This window comes from Cyphomyrmex costatus, unplaced genomic scaffold (assembly GCF_001594065.2).
Source record: "Cyphomyrmex costatus isolate MS0001 unplaced genomic scaffold, Ccosl1.0 scaffold123, whole genome shotgun sequence".
Taxonomy (NCBI): Eukaryota; Metazoa; Arthropoda; class Insecta; order Hymenoptera; family Formicidae; genus Cyphomyrmex; species Cyphomyrmex costatus.
In genome coordinates, this window is record NW_017275207.1 from 6,133,954 (window position 1) to 6,161,490 (window position 27,537).

At 31.6% G+C, this 27,537-nt stretch overlaps 1 protein-coding gene across 1 annotated transcript; it reads right to left on the reverse strand.

Annotated features, from left to right (window-relative positions):
- Positions 1 to 1,686: 1,686 nt before the first annotated feature.
- Positions 1,687 to 26,284, reverse strand: LOC108781655 (proton-coupled amino acid transporter-like protein CG1139). Its single transcript, XM_018549696.1, has 8 exons — positions 26,022 to 26,284; positions 13,305 to 13,354; positions 12,932 to 13,057; positions 10,922 to 11,194; positions 10,568 to 10,652; positions 3,820 to 4,089; positions 2,980 to 3,337; positions 1,687 to 2,584 (listed from the first exon to the last, which is right to left on the reverse strand). Exons 1-8 carry the CDS (start codon positions 26,055 to 26,057, stop codon positions 2,340 to 2,342), a joined length of 1,443 nt encoding a protein of 480 aa, XP_018405198.1. The 5' UTR covers positions 26,058 to 26,284; the 3' UTR covers positions 1,687 to 2,339.
- Positions 26,285 to 27,537: the final 1,253 nt, after the last annotated feature.

Genomic DNA, 27,537 nt, shown 5'->3' on the forward strand with positions numbered 1-27,537 from the left:
ATAATAATTAAATTCAGTTAATAGTTTCCAACGAACCATAAAATTTTTGAACGCACCTTTTGAGCTGAACACTTGTCTTTTTTATATTTAAATATCACTTAAGCTGTCAGCAAAATTTGAATTATGATACATGCAATTTTATGCAATTTTTAGTGACCTCAGTAAATAACTAAATGTGCATAAATCGACGCGAGATAGATAACTTGTTATAATTTTCGCAGATAAATACTCGACATAAAACATATATTTTTCTTTGTTACCGCACTATCCAAAAAAGTGCAGTAAATAAAAAATAGAAACTACACTTTCAGATCCTATCACAAGTCTCTTCTTGAAACGAGGTCTGAAAGCTCATATACGGAGAAATTGCACATAATGTAGGTACGGAATACTCTTTTAAAAAGGAAGAATAATGTAGCTTGAAGAATGCTACAACCGTTATTAGATTACTAAAATAGCTATACTAAAATACCGCTGATCTAAACGCGAAGGGATGATAGTGCTTCAGTGAAGACCTCAACCCTCTGCAACTTACGTTCGAGCTTTTTCGTTCGTCGCTCACTATGCACGAGGGTGACACTATATCGTAGACTACAGCGTGTAAACTAAATTATGACGGAGAGGACGGAAGAGCGCGAGGCGAATTTTCGTGCGTGCGGATGTGCGCCCCCTGGCAGCACCCCCGACGTGAAGTGCGCATTCGGCCGAGTATGAGGGGTTGTTTTGGACAACGAGAAAATGCCGCGGCAATCACGGCGATTTTCACCGTCCACGAGAATTAAGGCCGGATTCCCTTTAGGTCACGCCAGAGAGGGTAACTACCCTCCTCGCGATCCATACGACGGCAGTGTCCAGCGACGTCTAGCGGCGAGTAAACGAAAGGTTCACGAGACTTGCGCGCACGGGTATTCGACTTAAATCTAGGTGAACTGATTGAAAGTAAAGGTTATATACTAGACCGGTAAAACCAGAGTAATTTCTCGGAAAATTAAAATAACTATAAAGTATTATATTTATTAGATTATTTATTACTTTATTAGATTGAAATATTAAAGAAAAGAATTATTTAAGTAATAATAATAAATAGTAATAAATGTTTTTAAACAAATTCTTTTAAAAATAGTAATAGTTTTTTTTAAATCTGACGCAAACATTTTGTTGATAATCTATAATTAAAAAATGTTTATTATCTTTTTAAAAGCAAAATTTAACATTTTATATTTTATATTTATATGGAAGATATGTTCATACAAAGCCTTCATGTAAAGATTTCATCGAGTTTTGGTTTATTTATAATTTTATTACATCTTTTTTATATCTTGAATGTATGCTAAATATAATAACATATACTCTACGTGTAATATTTTATTAAGTACATCGTGCTATTCAAAAGAAGCGATTATCTGTGTGACGTACATTATAAAATTAGGACGTATTATAAAAATTAATAAGTAAATATATTCTATTATTTAAAAAAAAAAATGAATCGTTTCTTCACCTACATTTCAGGCAGGAATATGATATCAATTTGTTAATATTCAATATTGGTCGTCTGAAAACCTATATAAAACACAAATAAAGATAACAGAATGATATTAATGAATGTACTCGTTCTTGTAGGTAATTATTTATTCTGCTTTAATATTGATACGTTTTTGTATATATAGTATTATAATTCGTCGCGCAATAATAATTTATCTACAGTATTTTACATATATTTTTTATATCTACTCTTCTATTATTATAAAATACCAATAAAAACGACAGTCAGAGATGTATGTGTTTCTGTGATTAAATGACACAATTATAATATGATATTACGACGGTAGCTTAAGTCAGGAGTCGCCTGCGCCGAAGAAGAATACAGAAGAAAAATGGGCGGCAGTATGAAAATAAAATACTTTTATTTCTAATAAAAGTAAAATCTTTTTACATATTTATACATATATGTACTATATATATTGCTGTACCGTCGTTGACGCTGACGCTGATGCGAGTCAGAACTCGTCGCGTCGTTGTACAGTCCGTATCTTCACTCGCAGTCTTGTATATCACGCGTAAAAAAAAAAAACGAATGCACTTAGGAACTTCATCCCGTCCCCGACAAATCGAAGCCGTAGTGTGATACAAGCCGTAAGAAGTTGACGTTATTTCGGTCCGTCGGCTTCAATGCCTCTGTATCTTGTATTTTTAGTTGCACTCACTTTTAGCAATGATCAACTTTAACTACGTATCACGTCGTCGTCTTTTCTCGCGAAGAACGATTCCTGTTCACTTCCGTCTTCTCTCCTCTGTCACTTCACCACCCTACAGTTTTGTCGCACAACTTTTTGAATACTTTATGAGAACTTCTTGATGATTTCGCGAAGACTCGTGAAGGTACCCACAACCAGGCCAAAGGTCCCGATCAGCACCAGACACATGTTCTTTGCCACCAAAATCTTCTTCTCAGTGGGTCCCAACACTTTCCAGAAGGCGCACAGTTGTATGATAGCCGGGAAAGCCAGTCCCAGGCCCGATAGACAAAACGCGCCGAACAGCGATATGAAGAGATCCAACTCCGGGATCGAGATCGCCAGAGCGACTAAAATAGATCGCGTAAATCGATAAATTGATTAAACAGGATAACACAGAGAAGTTTTCTTTTTTTTTCTATATCAGAGGCTATAAAGGGAATGCTGAGAAAGTTTACACTTTTTCTAGAATTCTTTATATATATGTAACGTGTGTGTTGAAATATTCTAACAACAAAATTTCTCATATTTTATAATTTCTGAAAAAAATTTAGAAGATCTTAAAAAGTTTAATTTATTTTTTAAAATCTTCATAAATTTATAAAATGTAAAAAAAATTCTTATAATTATTAGGAATATTATAAGAAATTTTTCAGCAGGATAGACATGATTATTTTCATTTGAATTCGGGATTGTCTATTTAGTGATTGTCTACATTTAGTGATAAATATCGAAATGTACTCACAGGTAAGTAAAATTATGACAGTCCTGATTATATACTCCCAGAACATCTTAAAACGATACTTTTCTAAGTAGTGGCTGATATATTCGTTCCATGTTATATCAATGGCGACGTAACACTGAATGGGATGCGTGAAGAAGATAGCGATAGCCAGAAGAATCTGCACTGCATCTCCTAGTTTTTCTTGATAGGCCCCTAGGTTAAGCGTGATACTGCCAGAGATTTCGCTGCCGAAACGCATGTATCCGAAGAATCCCATGCCGGCGTACATCGCGACTATGACGCCCATTGAGACGTTCAGGACACCGCATGGTTTCATATAAGCTTTAGGGGTTTTCATCTCATTTTCCAATGGCATAATCTGTAAATACACAAAAAATCATTTGTGTAGTTGAACCTATGTATGACTTTTTTCGATATATCTTCAGGAACGATGTAGATATAAAAAATTCAAAATTATCTATATTTAAAGCTTATATTATACGTAGAAATTGCTACGACAAAGAAACTTGTGCCTTAGGTTGCGTTCAGTTTAGGCGTTCACTATAAGCTTCATTTTATCTTTATCACTTATTATAATAATATTATATATACAAACGAAATATATATATAGCTAGACTAAAGTTATAGCACGTAGATCGCCTAAATCGATCGTAGCCTTAGATGTATGTATATAAATAACAGTTCATTCATTATTTTTCTTTCAATTATCAATTAATTTATGCAAATATGTAACTTTTATTTCTTTTCACGTTTGTTTATAATCTCGCGTATCTGTATATTAACTACACAATTAAGACTCTTTCGTATATGTAAAATGTTCTATTTCGCTCGATTACTTACTACACCAATGGCTTCAAGAGCAAACAGAACAGTGCCAAAGAAGAGCGGGAAATTTGCAACCTCTCCGAATGCCACACGGTCCTCGAACGACAACGGTTCTCGGAAGATATAGTAGAGTATAATAGCAATACCAGCAAGCATAATAACATTTGCTAGTGTCGAGAACGGTGCCAAGAATTTAAGATTCCTGATGTAATTAACTAAGATTAAGGGTAGCAGGAGAATCGCCATGTATTTCTCCAAGTCCATTGTGAAATATGGGCTCAATCCCTAAAAGAAAACAATATGATGTGATTAGTAACGCACTCAGATGCAAACTTGACTTTGCTTAATATTACCAGAGGCCGTTAGATCTTTTATTGAACAAATTTTATTTTAAGCCAGATAGAAAAGTTTCAATTTTAAATTATTAAGACACTTAACGTCAATGAGAAAGTTATGATACTATCTATGAAATAAACTTTAAATGTAATATTAAACATTTAATGAAAGGATTGTGTGTTTGTCATTTAATTTTTAAATACAGTATTTAAAATATTTGGTGCTTAACAACTTAACAAGAACATTATGCCTACAAATTATCTTCTTAAATATAAATATGCACATGTAATAAACTTAATATAAAGATATATGAATAAATCAATGTTTATAAATGGTTATAGATGTAATCCTATATAGACTTTTTATTTTTATAGATGAAAATTGTTCATAAAAAATATTGAAGATGGACATGCAGCTTTTATATACTAAATGCAGATGTCAACAAGTCTGAATTTTTATAATTTCTCATAATTTATCAAAACACCAATTAATATACGATGTCGTACGCATTTTATAACGCGTTAAATAGCATTACGCCGCAAGCCTATAAAAACGACAGAATCTTCGAAATATTTGAAGGAGTCCTTGGAAGGATAACGAAGCTACTTCCGTTAATATGACTAATCATATTGACAACTATGTGTCGAGAGGAATATAATCAGCACTTCTCTCTGCCTTCTGTCACATTCCGTTGACATTGAATGCGAATAATTAAGTGCTGAATTTTCTCAAGGCGTATACATACCATTCTTTTTCTCGTCAATGCGATCTTGATCTCTCATCATCTTTCCTATGCACGTCCTCAATAGAAAACTTTTCGCCCAAGTTTACGACACTTACGTGTTTCAATCACGTAGCATCTAAAAACATAACGACGCACGATAACTGATTATTTTCGCTCATCTTCCCATTCATTCGGAATTTCGTTGAAAATTGATTTTATATTTGCACAAAATGGTAAATTTTTAAAATCTAAAAGTAAATTGAAACAATAGAAAAAATCAACTTGCCATCATTTATCAAAGTACACTTTTTGCTGATTTTTTTCTAAAAGAATTTAGTTATTTTAATAAGTAATATAAACAAAAGCTCGATAGATGTCCGTAGATCACAATATCGTCACGATTCAACAAAACATCGTCAGTTCAGCTTTTCTCGATTTTTCGATGTAAAGAAAATATAATTTTGAAAAAAATATAATTATATCGTATAATATTTCCAAAATTACTCGAATAAACTGAATTCTCAACGAGAATGCTAATTTTTTTACAATTCCAAATAAACGTGAACATGAGTAAAAAGGTTTCACAATGCGTGCGTCATTGTATCTCAGATTGCTAATTTGCAATGCAACCCACATAATGTATACACATACTGAATGAGGAAACCACTAAAACCGCAAAATAAATGTCACCATACTTGTTGTGTACGATTAATGACGTACGTTAACTAAATTATTCTATCGCCGTTATAATCGCTCTCTTTGAATCAGATACACACACGTTTATGCAATTTCCTATTTATCACGATTCCAAGAATTTTACATTATGCTTGGCATATACCATATGGCATCGTTACATCCAGACTTATAATTCTGAGAACTCGCGTTCAAAGTCATATTGATGCCACGCAGTCTCGCAAATATTTTGCTAATATGTTACGTTACATGATGATAGTGCTCTCGCATCTGTGATGTGCTGTCGTTAATTACGCTTTGATTTCAAGGACAGGCGGAAATAGGTGCGTTACCATCATTTAACAGCTTTCGTTTATCGCTGGATCGAATCTAGCCTTCATCTTACGTAAGATAGATTTAACAACATGCCGCTGACATGCAATCGATATTGAATTCACCCTTGAAAGTTAATATATCTGCAGTATTTAGGCGAATTGTATTCATTATGTAAACGGTTAATTACAAATCAGTTGTCATCAGCTATCAATTATCGTTCAATCGAAGGTATATAATTGTTATATTATCCTTCCGCTACTTATTGTTAGAGAAAGTAAAATTAAGATCGATAAAAATGTATATTCGATAAAAGAAATTCAAAGTAAAATGATAATTTCCTGTTATGCATTTTATGACTCAAATCTGAATCACCTTGAAGATTTCCATTTAAGGAATATTGTCATTCACCGATTTCGATGATACATGACAGCAGTTTTTCCATTATATTACATTAAAATAGATATATAATATTTCATGATAATTGACTGGACTGTATCGTTATCGATTAACTACATGCACGTGATTTAACTTAATCATAACATTAATCTATATTATTACGCACATTTATATATTATCGCTATACAAATTTTTGTATATATTTATACTTAAAATTTTAATTCTAATTAAATAAGAAAATTTCTATGTTTGGTCAAAGCGAATCTTAATGCTCTTGATCGAATATAAAAATTTTTTTTATTTAATTAGGTTTATTCTCATTGGTACAAATTCATATTATACTATAATTTAAAAATTGGAAAAATTGATTTCTCAAGTAAATCACAAAATAATTAGTGGAAGTAAAAACTCAAGAATATATGACGAATGGCAAAAATAATTGAAAGAGATACTATTAGAATATATATGTACATGTATTATATTATAATATACATTATTATTAAAAAAGATACTATATAAGTAGTGAATTTAAAGTCTTTGGAGAATGTAAAATATTATAAAATTCTTTAAAAATACTAAAATCTTAGAAAGAAAATTAACTGTATTATTTGCGTTTAGTATTTAAATGAAAACCTTTTAGTAGTTAAAGAGTCGAATAATTGCTTCATTTATCATATTCATTATTGAATCGTTACATAACGTGCATTAAATTGCTTCGAATCTATGCTGAAGCAAATCATCCGCTGTTAGGAACTTCCTTGTAGAAATAATTTATTCAATTACTTTTAAGATAGTGTATCTAGGCAGTAAGATATACGTATATTGAAAATTAGACTAATTTTTAGGACTGTTTCCTTAGTTAAAAAAAATTCTTGGAAATACTTAATACGTGATTCTTTTAAATTTTTTTGAATAGTTAAATTGCTCTAATAGCATTATTATTTTTTTATGTATTAAGTATTATAGCATCTATTGTCCTATTATTTTCCTAGCTTCTATTATTATTCTTCTTTTCATAAAAGAATTTCATGTGCTCTTTTGATGTCTTTTTGCTATTTTTAGGTATAGACCATATTTATGATCCATTATTATTCAATATTTGTATTACTGGTATAAATATTTATCAATAACGTTTATATCCGAATTATCTGCTCAAATTGTCATAGCACTGCCACTGTAATAAAATTGTATATACACCACGAACTTTAAATATTATATTTAATATAATTGTCATACATGTCATATTTAATATCTCGTAATTTTTAAAAAGATAATATACATATAATATTCCTAAAACACACATAAGAGTTTATTATGAATATTATTTTATATATTATATTTTTATAAATTGCAAAACAATTATATTACACGTAATATTATGTAGTTATCTATAATCTTCTCCTCAATTTTTCCTACAGTTTCGAAGCTTTCCATATTTGTAATTGAAGTTTATTAATCGAGTCAGGCATGTATTCGTTCCGATACTCAAAAGTTTAGAATCGCAGTTTAAGGACTTTGATATTTATGTGACTCCTTAAACGATTAATGTACAACTTTGTACACAGTTCCGTTCACTTCACATCCGACCATGGGAGTCGTTCGCGGTACGTTCGTTCACCACGAATACAGGCGGCATTCAACGTGGTTCAACGCGGAACGCACGCGTTGCATCCACTGCACGCATACACTCGACTTAAATGCTGTAATGACATATGTGTCGTAACGATCGTTAACTATCTATTACATCGCGCGTACTACGCAACGCCTTCCAATCCGCGGCTAAGGTAACGTCCACATAAGGCTTAGCGCCGTCGTATTTTGTAAAATTGCATCACCACAAACGCGCCGCGGTGCAACTGCAGTTTCACAGCGCAGACACGTGAAAATTCCTTTTCGTATATGGAGCGTATTCCACAAAATATCTGTTTTACCGCATCAGCGATCACCAGCCAATTCTCCGGCCATTGCCTCTTACTTCGCGTGCGATCAAAGTGTCCGACTCGTTCGGCAAGAATACATCGAGGATTTAATAACTTTGTAAAATTACGTTCTAAATCGCTGAGTCGCAGGAATTCGGTCTTTCCGTCCAATTAAATACTTGACGTATTTAAATGCCGTTGCATTTAAATACGTCAAGAGCGAGTGTCAATGATCGACTATGGTTTACTTGTGATATAAGAACTTATATAAAAAAATTCTCTTGCGTTATTATACACCATATAATTGTAATGTGAACGGACTTAAGTTAACGCCTGTTCGATCCGCAAGCTACTCTTACTTCTACTTGATCTTACACACGTGATAAAATTCCATTCGTTTTGCGCCGCTGCAACGATTCTTGTGCGACCGGTGAGACAGTGAAATGCCATAATCAATCATTCGGTGCGGATGTGCTAGACTTCACATGACGATCGTATACATACATGGAATACAAGAATGGGATGAGATTGCGATTGGTAAATATGATCATTTGACATATACGATTGACGTAAATGTGTAATTTCTCCAATCCGGCTTTTATCATTTAATACTAATACATTAGTATAATGATGTAAAATACATTAGTATAATGATGTAAAAAATAATTTTTCTTTTATAAGAAAAAATTCCGATCGTACAAAATGTCCTTTTTGCAATTATTTTAAATGTGACGCTTACATTCACCTGTCTATGGCGTATATGTCAAACGTATAATACGCAAGTTACTTATTATTAAAGTGACAATTGAGTAGTTGTTAAAATTAAATAGATATAATTAAATAAACATTATTCTACAAAAAATCCGTCATTTTTTTAGCATATGTGTTACCAGAAGAATGTACATTTATAAACCAATAAAAGGTGATTATATGTATAATGTGAGTATATTAACTGTTTATGTTGTTCAAAAATTTATATTAAATTTTCTTGTATTTATTTTTTTTGATATTTTATATTTTACCAGTATTTACTGTTTGTAAGCGTTTTAAAAAAATTTGATAGCACCGGTCATTAGCGACCATTGAAGGGTCATTAAAAAGAGTTAAGCGCCGCGTGCTGTCTTAGTCACGCGGATAATCACCATAGCAAATAATGTGTTAAAAAGCGTATTTAGTTCTTAATAGCACTTCGTTTATTATACGAGTTCAAATGGTTGCCATGTCGAAAGCAAACATCACTACAGTAACAACAATCAAATTGTCGATTCCTTTTCGTAACGTTTATTTTTATAAATTCACATTTATATCTTTTTCGCATTACGTGCTAATAAAAAAAATATATTGACTGGTCTTTTCTATTATAATGTTTAAAATTTGTTTCATTTTATTCACTCTCTCTCTTATTATAAAATAATCATTTTTATTTTTAGCAACTTCTCAATCGGCACCTGTGTGTATATATATATATATATATGTATACTTAGACATAAAAATGATCAAAATTGACTCTTAATTAGACCGAGTCTGTGAAATAAACTGCATTTTCGTAAAACTCGAGCAAGTTCGTGTTTTCGATTTCAATCTCGACAGCGTCATCGAGAATGTCGATGACCGGCCGTCTGTGTTAGGTACGATCACCTTGACTCAACCGTACGCGCATTAATTATCAGTGACTGTCTACTTGCATATTCTCTCTTACGGCGTATTTCCCTGACCTAGATTATTCCCTTTTCAACCTACGCGCTGTAATGCTGACAGATACGCGATATCAGATTGATTGGGTGCACCGAAAGAGTCCAAACGAATTATCGATAAATGTGGTGTGCAAACGAGTACGAAATAAAATTAATATAATGTATATATGGTATACGTATGAGATTGAATTTATAAAATTATGTATTTCAAAGTTAAACACATCGTAATATTGATCCAATATTATTTCAATAAAATCGATAGTCAATTTTTTTCTTAGTTTGGTATTTATCCGTTAAAAAAAAAAGATATCATAATTTATTAAAATCAAACTTTTTATCAATGTATCATCAGTGTCTTACAATCTTATAATGCAAGAAATACGCAAAAGGACCAGAATTTTACTTAATATCTATTTAATGTAACTGTCCGATTTAAGTTCCTCAGACACATCGAAAAAGCATCGCGAATAAGGCAATGCAAATAATTTAAAGATAAAAATTATAAGAGCGCATTTTCAGCGTGAGTCATTTTACAGAGTGTATCTTAATGATTTAATAAGAAAAACAAAAATATATTGCGCTGATAGCGCTAAAAACGCGTTCCTAGAACGCAGCTAATGTTTATGAGAAACATAAAGTGTGAAAACATAAAATGTAAGCCGAAAATAGCAAAGGTATATACTCACCGATTGCAGATTTCTAGCAATGAAAACTAGATAGACGCAACAGGTGCCCATTTGATAGATTAGCAGGAAGGTATTTATTATGTGTCTGTGAACAAAGAAACATTTTTTCATACAGATGTACTTAAAAGCAGTCATTATTCTTAATTAAAGTCTCATTATTTCAGTCATATATACGATGTGGAAACATGATAATACAAAATAACTTTTAAATAGCGTACGTTGTTTATTATACCATATTTAACTATCGGGAGTTATTTTTATCAACAATGTTATATAAAATATAAGAAGATATTTATATATTTCTTTGTGCATTTTTAATATCTTGAAATGACGCCGGAAAAAGTGTATACTCACATAGAGGCTTTAGAAAACCGTCTGAGGAACATCGGTCCCTCTTGCAGAGCGGATTCCGCAGTCGCCGGATACGTCATGGACGGCACTCTTTTCCTTTTGCACAGTTCGTATTCCGAGCGAACGAGAATTCGCATGCAATATATGCAGAGAAGCCCTATAATGATCGTAGCTATTATGCCGACAGCGTATCCGGCATGGTAGAAAGCCCTCGGCATCGCGAGGATCCCAGTACCCAAACTGCCCTTCACCAGGTGAAGCATGGTTTCCGCATTGCTGAAAAACCACGTCGTGAAGAAACCGCACATTTACTATGACTAATCGTTAACAATAATAATAAGTAGAAAATAGATAATAATGAATAATGTAAATAAAAGTGACAATAAGTGAATAATGTAAATAAAAATTTAGCTTCGAAATTGCAAAATAGATTTAAATCGAATAGTTAAAAAAAAAAATAACGTTTGTGCACAATTTCTTGATCTTACATCGCTCGATTTGCTGATATTAAATAATAAAAATAATTAATATTGAATATTATATTTAAAATACGTTAAGTATATTAAAATTACTAATAATAAATATAAGAATAGCGCTGCAGGAATAATAGAATATGTTAAGTATGCATTCCGTGTTTCATCAGGAATACGTTTTATCGAGTGTTTCGACATGATTTAATCGGATTAGAAAATTACGCTAATAAAGCAACTAGCGCGTATGAGGAAAACGTTATTTCTCATGCAAGGGAAATAATACCAGTTATATAATATTCTTGGTCACCTTGAATGAGACGAGTAGTATCGTTTTTCAGTTTAATTAACACTTCAATAAATCAGATATTTCAATAAATTTCGATTAGACGATTTAGCAACATATCAGACAATCAATCGCCAGACAACTGTTTCATTATAATCTTTTAATTTATTAATTAAAAGTTTGGAGCATGTATAAAGAAACTATTGCTAATATCTTCAAACTTGTCAAGATGATAAAATAACAAAGATAGAAAGAGGCATTACACCGATATCTTTGCCATCAAAGATGTCCCATTTTTATAGTATTATATACTTCACATATCTTTGCAATTATCAAATATCTAAAGATATATTATTTTCAAGTTATCGTTTATCATTTTTAGATAGAAATAATTACTAATTTCTCATTAAAGAGAAGTACATCTAATCCTTTATCGATTAGATTATGTAATATAATTTTTGGTAACAAAAACAACAGAAATATTGATACATTAACCTCTTACCTTTGGATCTCTATACTATATAAATATAAATATACATATACATATATTTTTTATTATAGTGAATAAATTTATCTTTACTCGGTTTTACATATTGTATCCTCGCTAGAAAAATAAAAAATACAAGTCAAAAATGTAAAATTTTTTAGAAGAAAGAAAAAAATTGCGTATTTTTCAAAATTTAATTACATATTACGATAATCTTAAATATACAAAAGTTAATTTAGAACTAATTGCAAATTCTCAAAAAGTAATATAAATATAATTGATTTACGTAATACATCTTTGAGTTACGTATTCATAAAAACTGTCCTTATTTTAATTTGTTATAATAATTTTTCTTTTGTGTCATTTTTTAAAGGAAATATTTAATATTTCCTAAAAAAATATTCATATTGACTTATATCACTTTCTCTAATTGAAGAATAACGTATTTAAAACATAATTCGAATATAATACGACAAAGTTTGACTCGTGTCACTTTTCTTGCAGGATTGCGATAATATTAATACTAACACTAATGTTAATATTAATATTAATACCATAATATTAAAAATATTGCCTTTTATTAAATTTATGTATTGAAAAGCATCAGGAACAAAAAACATAAAATTAATAGATACAGATAAATTATATTTATCTGTATATGCAATCTATATATGCGATAGACACAATAGGCCTTTTAGTGTGAGGGCGAAGTCTCAACCCTATTATTATTATTATATATGCAATAAATATTTCATAATTATTAAACTCACTTAGTCGGATGCTCTACCACTCTGTGTTCATATGGATCATAATCATTTTCCTGCTCGTATACGCTCTTCTTCTTTTCTTCGAGTTCCAAGACGAAAATACCGTCACTCTTCTCGCACGAATTGTAGCTGTAAGAACGCAATTTTTATACAAATCATGCGCCTTAAACAATCTATACGACTTGAGGCTTAAACGTTCGTGATACAATAATATAATGAAAGTAACCAGTCGATTTATAATAACTCGCGCAATAATTTTTATACTAAATTGGCATTCTTTCGTTAAAGTTAGAAGATAGAACTCTTGAAAAATGTGTAAATATATTAAACATCCTATTTCTTCTCCATATATTTTTATAAAGTGTATTATACTTACCCATGACGATTTTTAGATGAAGAAGATTTTTTCAGATCTTGCAAAGCATCCTGCAAAAATAAATTATGTTTTCATTACATAAAATTTACACTTGCTTATAACTATAAAAGCTTTATTGGTACAAAATAAAATAGCAGTTTTTGGTCTTGTGTATACAATAACGTAAAATTTGGTCTGTTCCAAATGCAATCAAGATAAGTATAAATATTTCGGTGTGCAATTTGAGAAACTACAAGTGTGATATGCAAATTTTGATAAAATTATTTAAAACACTCAAGATCCATCTTAAATCGTTTATTTTATTGTAGAAATATAATTATGATTTTTTTAGACATATCTTAAATCTTTCTTTTCGAACACACACATACACACATCGTATACATAATATATAATTTTCGAGATATCTATCTTTGTCGTTGATATTTACTACGCGTGTCGTATATCACATTTATTGCTCGTATGCACTTATATTCCAACGATATGCACGACGTTATATTCGTCGATCATTGATTGCAATTTTACTGTCCGTCACTGTATACGCAAGTATAATACTCTATACTATATGTATAGACAGTTACGATATAAGATATTATCGCCTGATGAGTACACTTGCATATGTACGTCATACATGCGAACATTATAGAATAATTTAAAAGGAAGGTTGCACGTTTGTGCATTTTTTACGGTACTATTGTATTTTAAATAATATATAATATATTTACAAATTATATCGAATTTGCTAGTGTGTTCTTCAGTAATACGTGTATTTGTTAAATCAACATCGAAATTTACAAGTTCATTGACATAAATAAAAAATATGGAATTTTGAAAATTTCTCTAACAATTTTAATAAACATAAAATATCGTATGGTACGTTAATTAATTGATTGGACATCGCTTGAACACACGAACTTGCTTTTGAATTATCCTTAATATTCCTGTAACATTCCGCACCGGCAGCTATTGCGACATGAATGGTTATAGATAGCAATTTAATAAGGAAGTTTCGTCCGGCTTTTTCCGTCAGGTCCAATTGAGTCTAATATTAGTATATTTTAATATTACTCTATCTCTCTATTGCGGTAAATGAATTTTTTTCTTTGATAATTCGTGTAAAGTAAATATCTATTTCATCACTAGTGCGAATAATTAGGTTCTTTCAAGTATAGGTTTTGTTATTTACATGATAGAAAATTTGTAAATTAAAAAATTTAATAAGTATCAAACATTCGCTAGATCCATTTTGAACAAAACCGTATAAATTGAGATTTAAAAAAACGAAACTTCTCGTAACTTTAAAACGTAAATTGTCGACGAATTTTTTTCCTCGATGGTTTTCGTGCAAAGCGAATGCTTATTTCATGGAACGAAAACTTAGACATATGTGGTTTTTAAACAGTTTTTGCGGTCTACGTGAAAAAAAAACTTATAAATTCAGAAATCCAGTAAATGTCAAATGTTGATTCAGACAATTTTCGATATAGTCGTATGAAAAAGAATTGCGACTTAAGAAGTCCAATCTCCTTGCGATCTTAAAGCGTAAATCGTGATTTGACGAAATTCTTCCTCGGCAAAAAACTTATAAAAATTTAAGAATTTAATAAATGTCGAATATTCGCTCGGTCAATTTCTAAACCGTACAAATTGCAATTTAACAAGACTTAATCTTCACGCGATTCTAAAGAGTGAATTGTCGACTGACATCTGCATAATTTTCAACGGAGTTCATACATCTACTTTATATGCAGTTAAATCGTCAACGTAAGGAATACGAGAAAATTTTCTTACGCCGCGCTGTTCAAACGTACAAATTGCATAATGCGCGGATACGACCATTTAATATGTCCTTCAAAACAATATCACGCCCACAAAAGTAATGCTATGCGTCATTAACGATACATATGATTTATGTCAAGCAGTGGAAGATTCTGTCAGGTTGTTCAATCAATGTTATTAAAAATCAAATATACAGATATGAAAGTATTCAATTCGCAAATACATGGTTACGAAAAATTTGCCGCTTTATGTCACATATGTTAACAATGCAACATTGTGTCTGATAATGTTTTCTTTTGCGATAGAATCTCTTTTTTTTTTCAATACTCACAAAACATATGATAGAACTAAAAAATCTCATACTTTTTTATTTATATTATGTTAAGTATAACATACATTCCCTTCATATATAGGTTCTATATTTAATATATAAGCAATATTTCCAAATTCGCATTTCCCCGTGATACAAAAAGCAGCATAATAACAGAATTATTGAAACTTTGATATAATTAACGCGCATAAAAAAATTAAAAAGAGTTAGTATCGTATCAATGATGTATTAATCACCGAAGAGAAAATGTGATTATCTTGTTAATGCGATATTTATGTTACCAATGACACTTCTGAGAAAAATATTAACTTTCTTGCACACAACCGCTGATATGTCGAAGTCCTCCTGTCATTGTTTCCTCATAAGAAACGTTAAACGTATCCTATATATAGATGCCAATTAATGGCGGCGATAAATTATTTGAACAAAATTACAGATATAATGATATAATGTATAACTCTTTTTTAATCGTTCTACGCCATTACCTCGCATTCCGTTCGCACGCTTGTTACGTTATGCTAGCTCGTTAGACGAATAAGCACGCGTTTCATGTTCGATTAATGGTCATGTTTAATAACGGATTATGTATTGTGTAAACATCAGTACGAAAATTGACGTAAGCCGTAAACATTGTTAAACAGGTAGATGGATGCTCCGCGTATATCTTCTACCTATTTTTCCGATGCGAAATGTAAATGTCTTTATCAACACTCGTTAGATCCACTTATTTGCAATACTATACGAGTATAAGACCTCGTATCTCTTGTATTATACTTGGAAATCTCTGATATAATTCCAATGACTCGCGTGTATTTGACGTTTATTTCTTACCGTCGGAGCATCCGGTGTTTATGATATCATTGGCAAATAACTCATCTATGTGATATCAAAACGAAATTCTTTTTAGCATTTCGATGATAATTCATCCCACATTATCGGACACGTACGATTATATCATTACGTTATTCTACTTAAAAGTTTATTTCTTCGAATATGAATAATTATTAGTAAATAATTACAAATTAACGCTTGAATTAATTTTAAGTAAGTTCCCTAATTACTTGGAAAGAAAAAGGGCACTAGGAGTTAAGCGTAAATAACTTCACGCAAACGCTAATATTTATCAAGCAAAACTTATTTATTACAAAAATTATTCTTACATGTTTCGGCTCATTTTTGAGCCTTCTTCAGAGATAATGAAAAATTGCATAAATAAAATATAATTTAAAATTGACAAAGGATTAACAGATGTTTAAACACCGCGAGCTCCCCCACAACCGAGAAATAAAATCAGATGACAATTTCATCTTAAAGAACACAATAATAAGAACAATAAAGGCAGAAAAGAAAAAATTAATAAATAGAATGCTGAAATTCAGGGAAATAATTTCCCAGAATTTCTTAGAAAACTAATAATTTCGAAATTGAATTTATCATAATTACGATTATTTTACCGGGAGTGGGGAGGCTCACCATGTTCACAACGATACTGTATCGCAAACACTCTCAAAACCGGTTTTCAGAAAAATTTTTATTAGGCCAGTCAGTTTCAGACACAGTGAGTCACAACAAATTGTTAGACGGTATTAAATTAAAATTATCAAAATGCAGATATCAAATACTAACACTCAACCACTGTGCACAAGCGAGAGACTAACTAGACAGACGTGACAGACAACAACGCTATTTATAAATAGCGTTGTTGTCTGTCACGTCTGTCTAGTCAGTGGTTGAGTGTTAGCATTTGATATCTGCATTTTGATAATTTTAATTTAATACCGTCTAATTTTAATTTAATACCGCGGTGTTTAAACATCTTTTAATCCTTTGTCAATTTTAAATTATATCTTATTTATGCAATTTTTCATTGTCTCTAAAGAAGGCTCAAAAATGAGCCGAAACATGTAAGAATAATTTTTATAATAAAGTTTTGCTTGATAAATATCAGTGTTTGCATGAAGTTATCTGCGCTTAACTCCTAGTGCCTTTTTTCTTTCCAAGTTGATTTTGAATTGTACGAGAGTTTTTGTTATCAAAGAATTATTATATAATTCCCTAATTATACTATAATTACTGTAACAAAATGGATGATTTGAGGCAAGCTTGTAAAATGCAGTTGAAAATTAACAAATTATTTTTTGCAATGCTATTATTATGTCATTTTACATTTTATGTAACATATTATGTTACTGTTTTACAGTAACAGTAACAAAGCTTTCCATCGTTAGTTTAATGTTTTATTATTATCTTTATATCTATTCAGTAGTTTGCATTATTTTTAATTAGCTAGAAATGTTTTATTTATATTTTACATAAAAATTTAAATATTAAAATTGTACTTTATATCTTAGGCTGCATTCCAATATACATATATACGTATATTCACTGTCAATACTAAAAATCTGTAGTATATGTATACGAATACTATATATATATAAATTTTCAGTATTTTCAGTGAATAAACTGTTGGAATAAACTGTTAATAATTAATGTCTAAAAACAATGTCTAATAACAACTGTAACAATGTGTAATAAAATTTGCATTCATGAATTATAATTTAATTCCTACAGACATACGCATATATTTTATATACACGCATATACGTATAATATAATATAAAGAAAAGAATTATAGAAATCTTTTTTATGAGATATACTTAATATGAAAAAAGCGTTTGGCTAGAAACTAATTTAAAGTTTTAAGTTGTTTTAATTTGAAGTTTTAACTGATTGTTATAATTAATATTAGTTTTTATAAATAATATAATTTTTAAATCTGATATCTTGCTTCTCTCTTACATTACAAACATTAACGAATCGCTATACTTTTTAAGTAACGTATTATTTTTATGAAATAGCGTTCTCATGATAAAATGTTGTAAATGAATTTCTAATTAGGAGTAAAATTTATTTAAGTATCTAACAATGAAGCATACATAAAATTTCCAGTCTCTTGTATGTAGAGATTATATGTACATTATGCTTTTCTTTAAAAACATTCATACCAATATAATTTTAACAAAAACAACTAACACTGCGATGTATAGTGCGAATATTTAATGAATCATATACACAGAGATTTTATTAACTCTTACACATAATTTTATTAACTCTTTGCGTCGGCAATTATCAGTCCGATGCGATGCAGCAAGTTAATAATAATTGTTATAATGTAATTGTTAACTTCGACGTCCGGAAATAACTACGAGATGTTACCTGCCTATCGTGGAAAAAATACGATGACACTATTAAGTTCTCAAATCAAGTGAAAAGATTAGGCGTGGAAGAAAACCGGTGGAATATTATGGAGTTTGGAAAAATTCCATGATATTATGGCACGCTCTAATAGGCGTGTTAATTGTTCATACTATAGTAAAGTAAATTGTAAAAGGCCGAACAAAGTTACCTTTAGCACGGATAAAAAGGCCAGAGGTGCTAATAAAAAAAATTAGCCTTTTTTATTACATTATAAATAGTTATCTCAACTGTAATATCTTTAAACACACGTTCGTAAGCACTAAATAGTAATCAAACTTGATAAGTTTGCTGTTATATTCGACGAATCGAGTTCATAATTATGATAAAAAGTCGATAAACATAACGACGGCTGAAGAAAAGGCGATCAAAATGACATAAATATGACGTATTGTTGATTGATAATAATCGTTATTAATCAATGAGACTGATATTAAGTTCTGATATAATTAACAGATTATCGTGATAACGTGAAGTGCATTCAACAAATTCGTCTTCCGACATTTTTGTCCGTACTTTATTTACACTTTTATAGTATTTTATGTCAAATTTTAATGTTTAAAAATTGATATTACAATTTTTCTACATTTATCTAATTTGCAAATAAATTTTTTATGAGTTCTTTTAACTTTATTACACGTATAATACTCGAAATATACTTGAATTCTTAGTAATATAATTCTTCATAAATATACATATAAAACTTATATATAATAAATATAATAATATTTAATATATAATATAAATAAAATGTTGTACATATATATAATACATAAAATTAATAGTAATATATATATAGTATATCAAATTTAATAATGACATTTTTATCTAATGTAATATTATTTAATAAAATTCCTCTCTATACGTAGCAGTGTGTCTATTACACGAAAGGAAACATTTTATAAATTTGAGTGCTTTTAATCTTTTAATATCCATGAGTGAGTCAACATAAAGCTTGTTCTTATACTTATCAAAGTACTCTTGATATAATCTTAAATCATCGTACGCACGGAGGTACAAAGGTTTTAAGAAGATATATTTTCGTGTATATTATCTCAGTTCTCTCTTTCTCTTTCTCTTTATTACAGGATTTATATCAAATAGATCTGCATAATTTATCTTATTATTTCCGTTGTTCATTAAGTTTTCGAGATTTCTGTAAAAATCAGTTTTCTGTGTTTTATTACTCGGCAAAGCTTTAAATTACATTACAATTTTTATATAATAAAAATGAATTGTACTTTTTTTATTTTATCAAAGTTTCTAATAATTGCAGTTAGAAGTAAAAAATATCAATACAGAAATAAAAGATTGATAGAAACATTTAATAAGTAAATAACGAATTTTGATTTTCATTCTTCAGTATAATTCACAAAAAGCAATAGTTTTATATTTATAGTGTAAATAATATTAATTTTTCTAATAAAAAATATTTCACTATAAAATGCTGTTAAAGAGTTGTGTTGTTTTACGTAATGTTAAACTTCAACGTTTTTTCATCGAGTTTACATGTCTTCGGCCGAACGCGCATGAAAATTGCCTCGTTATCAAGACTATCGCATTTTCGACACTTAAAACGACGCAACTACGTTTAATAAAATTGGCCCAATCTTCGTCAATGTCTTTACGTAAGTCTGAATTCTGGCGTGGGTATTGGCTATACACGACTTTAGTCGATTCCGCTTCGAAAATACACCGTTTTCTCAAAATGATCGCAATTACGAGATATTGCTTCTCGGAATGTTAAGGTCATTCCTATATCATTTTGCGATTGCAATTGCGAGAGCAATTATATGATCGAAGGCCTCCAAGAATTTGCAATTCAAAATACATTTTCCGCATGGCAGCGGAAAAGACAATAAGAAAACTGAAGCAAGTAGGAAACTATGGCAGACGTTCGCAATAATTATACAATCGTTTTACAGGAACGGAATTAAAAGACCGGCGTTAAAAGGCAAAAGAAAGGAACAGAAAGAATAAATATATCAAAGAGCGCACCGCTTCAGGAAATTCTATGGCAAAAAAAATACGTTTTGACCGCCGCGCCGGTGACTTCTGCGATTTTTCACGTTTCATGGCGCAACACGATTTCGCTCTTGACGTTATACGTTCAGTTACGGCATGCATTTCCGCCGGAAGGCAGAGGAGTCAAAGCCGCGTGCTGATCCGGCGGCGTGCGGCCGATCAGTACGCGGCTCTAGACGTCCGCAATGCGCATAGTAATCGCATAGAGAGAGGCTCTCGTCACGCGCGTTGATCGCCCGCGTACCTATACCTATCCATTACACAAGTCGCATACACCGATCAAGATTAAAAACCAGTATTCCAGACTGAATTTCAAGTTATCTTGGAGACTATTCAATCGGCCGCGGCCACGTGTGGATCCTCTTATGTCTTCGGCATTACGTATCTGGCGCGACGCTTTTATGAACTTCTCTTTCTTTGGCCATGTTCCAATATACACTCTGCCAATACTAAAAATCTAATACATGCCCTGGTGGTCGAGTGGTGAGGATGTTTGCACGAAATACGGGTTTGAATTTTGGCTAAAGCGATACTTTTCGCAATGAAAATTATTCGCAGATTTAAGATTCTTATTAATATGAGATTATAATATTCTTATAATAAAAAATATATATTAGCATCAAAAATTGTTAAATTGCTTGATAATTTGATAAGTGATTCCAAGATCAAAAAAAATTTCGGTACGAGGTTTGATTCTATCAGAGATGTATATAAATTCGCACAGAACTATGATTCATTTTGATCGAATATAGGATTTCTCTTATTTATTATATGATAATTAGATCTATAATTCATGTTACGTATATACCATAGATTTTCAATAGACAGTGTATATCCACTTTTTTTTTGATAGATTGCTAATTCTTGAGATCGCGGTACCACGCTTGTTTGAGATACATAATTATCCAAACAAAATATAATAGTTCGTGAGTCCTATTGACGAACAGTTTACAAACTGAAACGAGGTGAAAATGACAAATGTGAACAAACTTATTAAGTATTGACCAATGAAATTATAAATATTCTAGTAAAAAAAAAAAAAAAATTCATTCACTCTTGATTTCCATTTCGTTTCAAGATACATAAACGACCCTTAAATCGAATAATGGCTGTGTTCATTAGAAAAAGCAGCTTTACAATTACTGTATAAAATTACTGTTATAAAATTTTTCAATATGATAGGATATTCTTTGATATGATTATATACATTTAGATATAAACAAAAACTATTTAAAGAATCTTATAACAATTGCAAAGCTACTTTTTCTGCTGAATGTAGCTATTTCTCGATCCGAGAGTCGATTAAATATATATCTTGAAACAAGATAAAAATAAGTGAATTTATATATATAAAGTAGAATATTTATAATTTCATTGATCAATAGCTAGTAAATTTATTCACTTTTGTAATTTTCACCTCGTTTTGAGATACATCAACTTCCTGTTTGTAAGCACTTTCGATTTGTTCGCAAACAGTTCTTGAACTTATAGAAAAACTGAACTGCACATGTCGTCTACACTCAGTGTTCACTTTGGATTCATTACTTTCCTCTTGATCTCTATCGCCTTTTAATTTATTTTCTACTCTCTAAAATCTTTGGAGTCGAATCTAATTCTAAAGAGTGAAATCTCACTCTTAAAAATTAACAATTAAACCACTCTTCTTCAATACTGGTTCAATTGCCATTTTTTGTCACTCAATTTGATTTCACACACTTCGAAGGTTTTAGAATGTAGAACACACACAAATTTCAAATAAACTAATTATTTGCAAATAGCAAGCGAGCAAATTAAAAAATAATAACTGGCGAACTATTTATTAATAGTTTACCAATTATTCATGAACTATTCATTAACTTCGGTAAAGATACACCTTTACACGATACAGCTTGAGAGAATGCGACTCGCGCGAAAGCGTTTCAAAGAGAGAGAGATTCCCCCTCGTATAATGTTCACGCTTGTTTGCGACAAACACGCGCGAGCGATTCTTATCAGTGCAGGGGACAAAGTAATTCGTGATTGTTATCGGGGAGATGCAACTTCCAAAAGCCGATGCGCTAATATGATATGGATGGATGATGACATACAGGCTCAGTAATCATTAATGCTAAATAATATTATTATTGGGAAAAATGCTTATTAATTCGCGGTACACACACATTGTCGCGAAGGTAAACAATTAAAATATATAGGCAAAATAGAGAAATATCAAGAGAAGGGCGGAAATCGCAGACATCGCTCAAGTTTCCCAGATGTCTTAAGCTAGTACTGAAAGACGTCACGAACCAATTAGAAAGCCGTATTAGTATCTTAAGACATTACTTGAAACTGAGATCTTGAAATAGAACGGACTATGAATACCGACCTAAGTTCAAATCCCAGAAGTGCCAAAAGTGCCTTGATGTTATATATGTCACAATCAAAGCGTGAATTCAGTAAAGCCCGATCTACATAAGAAAATGCGGGTCGCAGGTCACAAGACTAGAAACTGTTCTAATGTATTTTAATTATAATAGCTTTCGGGACGCAGAACGTCGGAAGTTGCAAGAACTTCAACTTTAGCGTCCTGACGTATTGCGGCCTGCGACTTGCGTTCTGCCTGCTATACATAAATGTATATACTTACTGTAATCTAACTGTAGTCAATATATTTATTTATAATATTATATATAAATTTATACATTGACTAGTAAGTATATACATTTACTAAAATTAACACTAACAATACAGATATTTCGTCTTTATCCGGATAGACAAGCGATTGAAAGGAAGCAGTAAGGGAAATTATTTCATTCGATAATCGATGAGGAAGATAATCGATGGGCGCAGCGTTTCCTGCTCGGATCGATAAAAAGTTATGACATAATGCTATTGTAGATACGATTTAAATGTGTAACATTAAATGTTATATTGTTACATTCATAGTTTTCTTATTTCAACACATATTTATTTAGATATTACTTTAGACGATATTGCTATTATTGCTACTTTAATATGTAGCTACAAATATTATCCTAATTTCCAACATATGCAATAATAATCTTTTTTTATACAAAGATAAAATTTATTATTTTATTCTTTGTGCCAAAACTGCCAACTAAATTTCTAAAGCAAATCCTTTTCGAAGTTAATTTAATTTAGTCCAATATTAAGCCTTCCCCAAAATAAGCACCAAGAAGAAATCAACTTCACAAGGTCGTTGAAAAATTCACGCAAGCCGACGACGTTACGAGGGAAAGGCGCAAAACCTTTAGAACATTTGGTGCAACAATTCGGACACTTTCGAATAATCGTACGCGCTTGATCGAACAGGTATTGTACCCGGTCGCCTTCGACAGCGCGAGGAGAAAAAGCGAGGGAGAAAAAAAGGCCTGGAAAGAGCTGGAACAGGAGAAGGACACCTCGCGAAAGCGAGATATCACATCAGTGAAGTCGGCACGGTTTGTTTATTTATTCGATATTTCCTCGTTGTGCAACAATTATAATCGCTAATTATTGTCGACGATAATTATCGCGAACGAGCGGGAAAAAAACAGCAGTAACGACATCGACGTCATCGTTTCACACGTCAACGTGATGAACGAACGATCGTCCTTCGTCGTGCGAAAGTTTCGTTCGTGCAATATGAATAGAAACTTTCCACTCTCGTGATCGGCTCATGATCGAATTGTCGCGCAATCGCGAAATCGTCAAAAATATATCGAGTGTGCAACAGTTGAAAGTTTATTATTATCCTGCCCTGTAATCGTTGCTATAAGAAGAAATACCACACGAAGTATGCTCTGCAATGAGAGATATTAGTTCTGTTCGCATTGCTTTGTACTTTTTGCACTCATCTTCGCTTTCTCTCTCTTCAAAACGTCAGAATATACATTATACATATTTATCTCAATTTTTTTAAGTGCAAACATTTTCAGAGATTTCGAGCGATCTTGTAAAATAATAATTGTCTTTTTTTTTTTTTTATATAGAGATCAAATTTATTTTTTGTGCTTTAATGTACAAAACTGATAACTAAATTTTTGAAGTAAGTTTTTTTCTAAGTTAATTTAATTCGGTCCTATATCAAGCGTATCAATATTCCGTAATCAATCTCCCTTAAAATATACACCAAAAAGGAACCAACTTCGTGAGTACTGCTTTAGCCGTTGAATTTGTGTTTAAACTCTCGCGCGTTGTTTCTAAATGTACTTCGTAAAAATCGTTCCATTTAAAATAACTCATTTTCAACTTTATTTAGCGTTATTAGCATTAACACCTTTTGTATTATGCATGCCTACAGATAAACCTACACGCAGTAGAATGTACATGCACTGTCAAAATCACAAAAAAAACAATACTACAAAATGACGGAAACCATGAATTTTTTTTACAAAAAGAAAGACAAATTACAAGAAACTTGATTTGTTTTGTACACAAATTTATCCTTTTCCATGTAAATTTAATGTCACACAAACGTGTAGAATTTTAAGTTGTTTCTTTATATACAAATGTAAACGTTGTTCTTATGTAAAAATGCATTAAAATTATCTTAAAAGAAGCATCACTCGAACTATTACATAATTTTGTATACGATTATTTTTACGACAAAAACGCTAAAAAAAATTTGCGTAATCGTTAAAGACAAATAGAGCAGCAATAGGATCTTATTTTGGAAAACTTGCACTTTTTATCGGAAGTCTTTCCGAATATTTTTCTAACGTAAATTGTTTCTTTTGGGGGGAAAATAACTATTGCTTAAAATTAAAATTTCTAGCGTTACTTCGTTTATGTCACGGCTTCATTCTACTGCTTTTATTATTAAGAAAACAGAGAAAAACTTGTTTATTATTTTCGAATGATACTTTTCTAAAATAAATCATACTTTCACGGAGGAAAATTAGTTATTGTTTAAAATTTAGATTTCGAGTTTCGTTTATGTCGGGGGCTTCACTCCGCTGCTTTTACCACCGAGAGAGAAACGTGTTTAATATTAAGATGTTCTATTTGTACAGAGTGATTTCGAAGATAACGATTAACGTGACAACTTATATACAAAAAGCCGGTGAAGAAATAGAATAAGAATCTATCGCGAATCGTTGAGGGAATGCCCTCTTCCTTACACAATTCTTTCCCTCTCTCGCGAAATCGAAGATAATATATTCTGTCCTGAATTGATAAGTTATAGATATGTGTCAAAAATCGTTACAGAAATATCAACAGATGACAGTTTGAATTTTTTTTTTTTTGATCCACGTAAACACAAACACACGCGTGGACATCTCTGTCTGCGTGTTTATAAAATCCATTCCTAATGCATTCCAACGTTCACATTCATGCCATCCACTCACCGAGCTCGATGTAAATCCCAAATTGTCGTGCGACATCCTGAGGGATGTATTGCTTATAGTCGTCGAATGTTAAATCACCGATAGGTCCTTGCATGCGATAAGCGCGCAACGGCCAAGAGTAACAAGTACCGAGAGGTGAGGAGCGAAAGCGAGGGGTTGATCGGACAGGTGGTGCAGACGAGGCAGACAGAAGTTAAGGCAGGAGGCGCGAGACAGGGTTCGAGACAATTTAATCTCTGAAGGTCCGTTGCATTGTGCGTCGCGACAGGTACGGCCGCTGCAAGTCGACTGGTTTGACTTAGCGCGAAGTATTATTTATATAGCGTCGCTCGTGCGGCGTGTGTGCGACTCGGGCTCGCGGTACCGTTTCGTATCCGTATCATTTCGGAGTACCGATCGTGTTGAGGGGCGAGGGAAATTCCCGGCGCGTGGTGCGTTCCGTCGCTCATTCAACCGGTCCGATTGACGGCGGCTCGTGCGAGCACGTGGTCGCACCTTGAAGTAGTGTGGCCCACGTGTCGCTCGTCGATCAACATCGGAGGATTTTGTAGCGCGGCGCCGTCGCGTGTTGTACATTCGAAGGCGAGCGTTCAAGTCACCGAGTCGAGCGGCAGGCCGGCGCCGGCGGTGGTGCTACCGAATGGCGCGCTACCGAATACTCGCTTGCGTTCCTCGCGTTTCTGTGTGCGTGAGAGGGTAAATACTTATACTTATTTGTACCGAGCAAGTGCGGTTTTTTTTCAATGCACGCACAAGTAGGATAAGGACGAGTACGCGCGATACTTTCGCGCACTTGTTTAATAAATCTGATTAATGGGGCATTAATGCTTCCGTGTTTTTTTTTTAATCCTCCACTTTAAAAAAGCAGAGAGAAAAAATTAAATAATTTTAACCAGATTAGGATCAAGCTATCAAGTTATTACAAGGACAATAAATGCGCACTTAACCTGCATTAGTCGCTTGTTTTATATAAAAAACAATTTTGAAGGATTTCCTTGAAGCAGTTTTTAGTGTAAAAATGCAAAAATAGTTTAATGGTAAAATGTAAAATATAATATTTAAATCTAGATTAAAAATTAATTATTTTGCGATTATTGATTAGCGATTATATATTTTTTTGGCTTACTTTATTATCAATGAATAATATTTTGAATTCTTTTTTTTTTAAGACTTAATAAATATTTTCATCGCAATATTAAAAATTTATTTATATTATTTCAAGATATTGATAATTTCTTTGTTAGATTAAAAATCATATCTGGATTTTTATCGAAGTATTTGATAAACATCGAGCATGCGATGGTTAATCTTCATTTTGTCGGAAGATTATATAAGGTCTGTATTCAGCCTTTATTTTATCAATAAAAATGTGTATTTATTTCTGAGAATATGTATATGTTAAATTATTTGCTAAATACGTGCATTTGTCGATAAAAATAAGGGTGAACACGAACATCAAGGCTTGTTTGTCAAAATAAATTACATTTTGCTTTACTAAACAACTTATTTTACAGCA

Excerpts from the sequence above, each read along its gene's own strand:
- LOC108781655 (XM_018549696.1), bottom strand. The coding sequence starts at position 26,057 with ATGTCGCACGACAATTTGGGATTTACATCGAGCTCG. Across the intron at positions 13,058-13,304 it reads TCATCTAAAAATCGTCATGG|CTACAATTCGTGCGAGAAGA; the intron begins GTAAGTATAATA and ends GCGTTCTTACAG. Across the intron at positions 3,338-3,819 it reads CTCTTGAAGCCATTGGTGTA|ATTATGCCATTGGAAAATGA; the intron begins GTAAGTAATCGA and ends GTGTATTTACAG.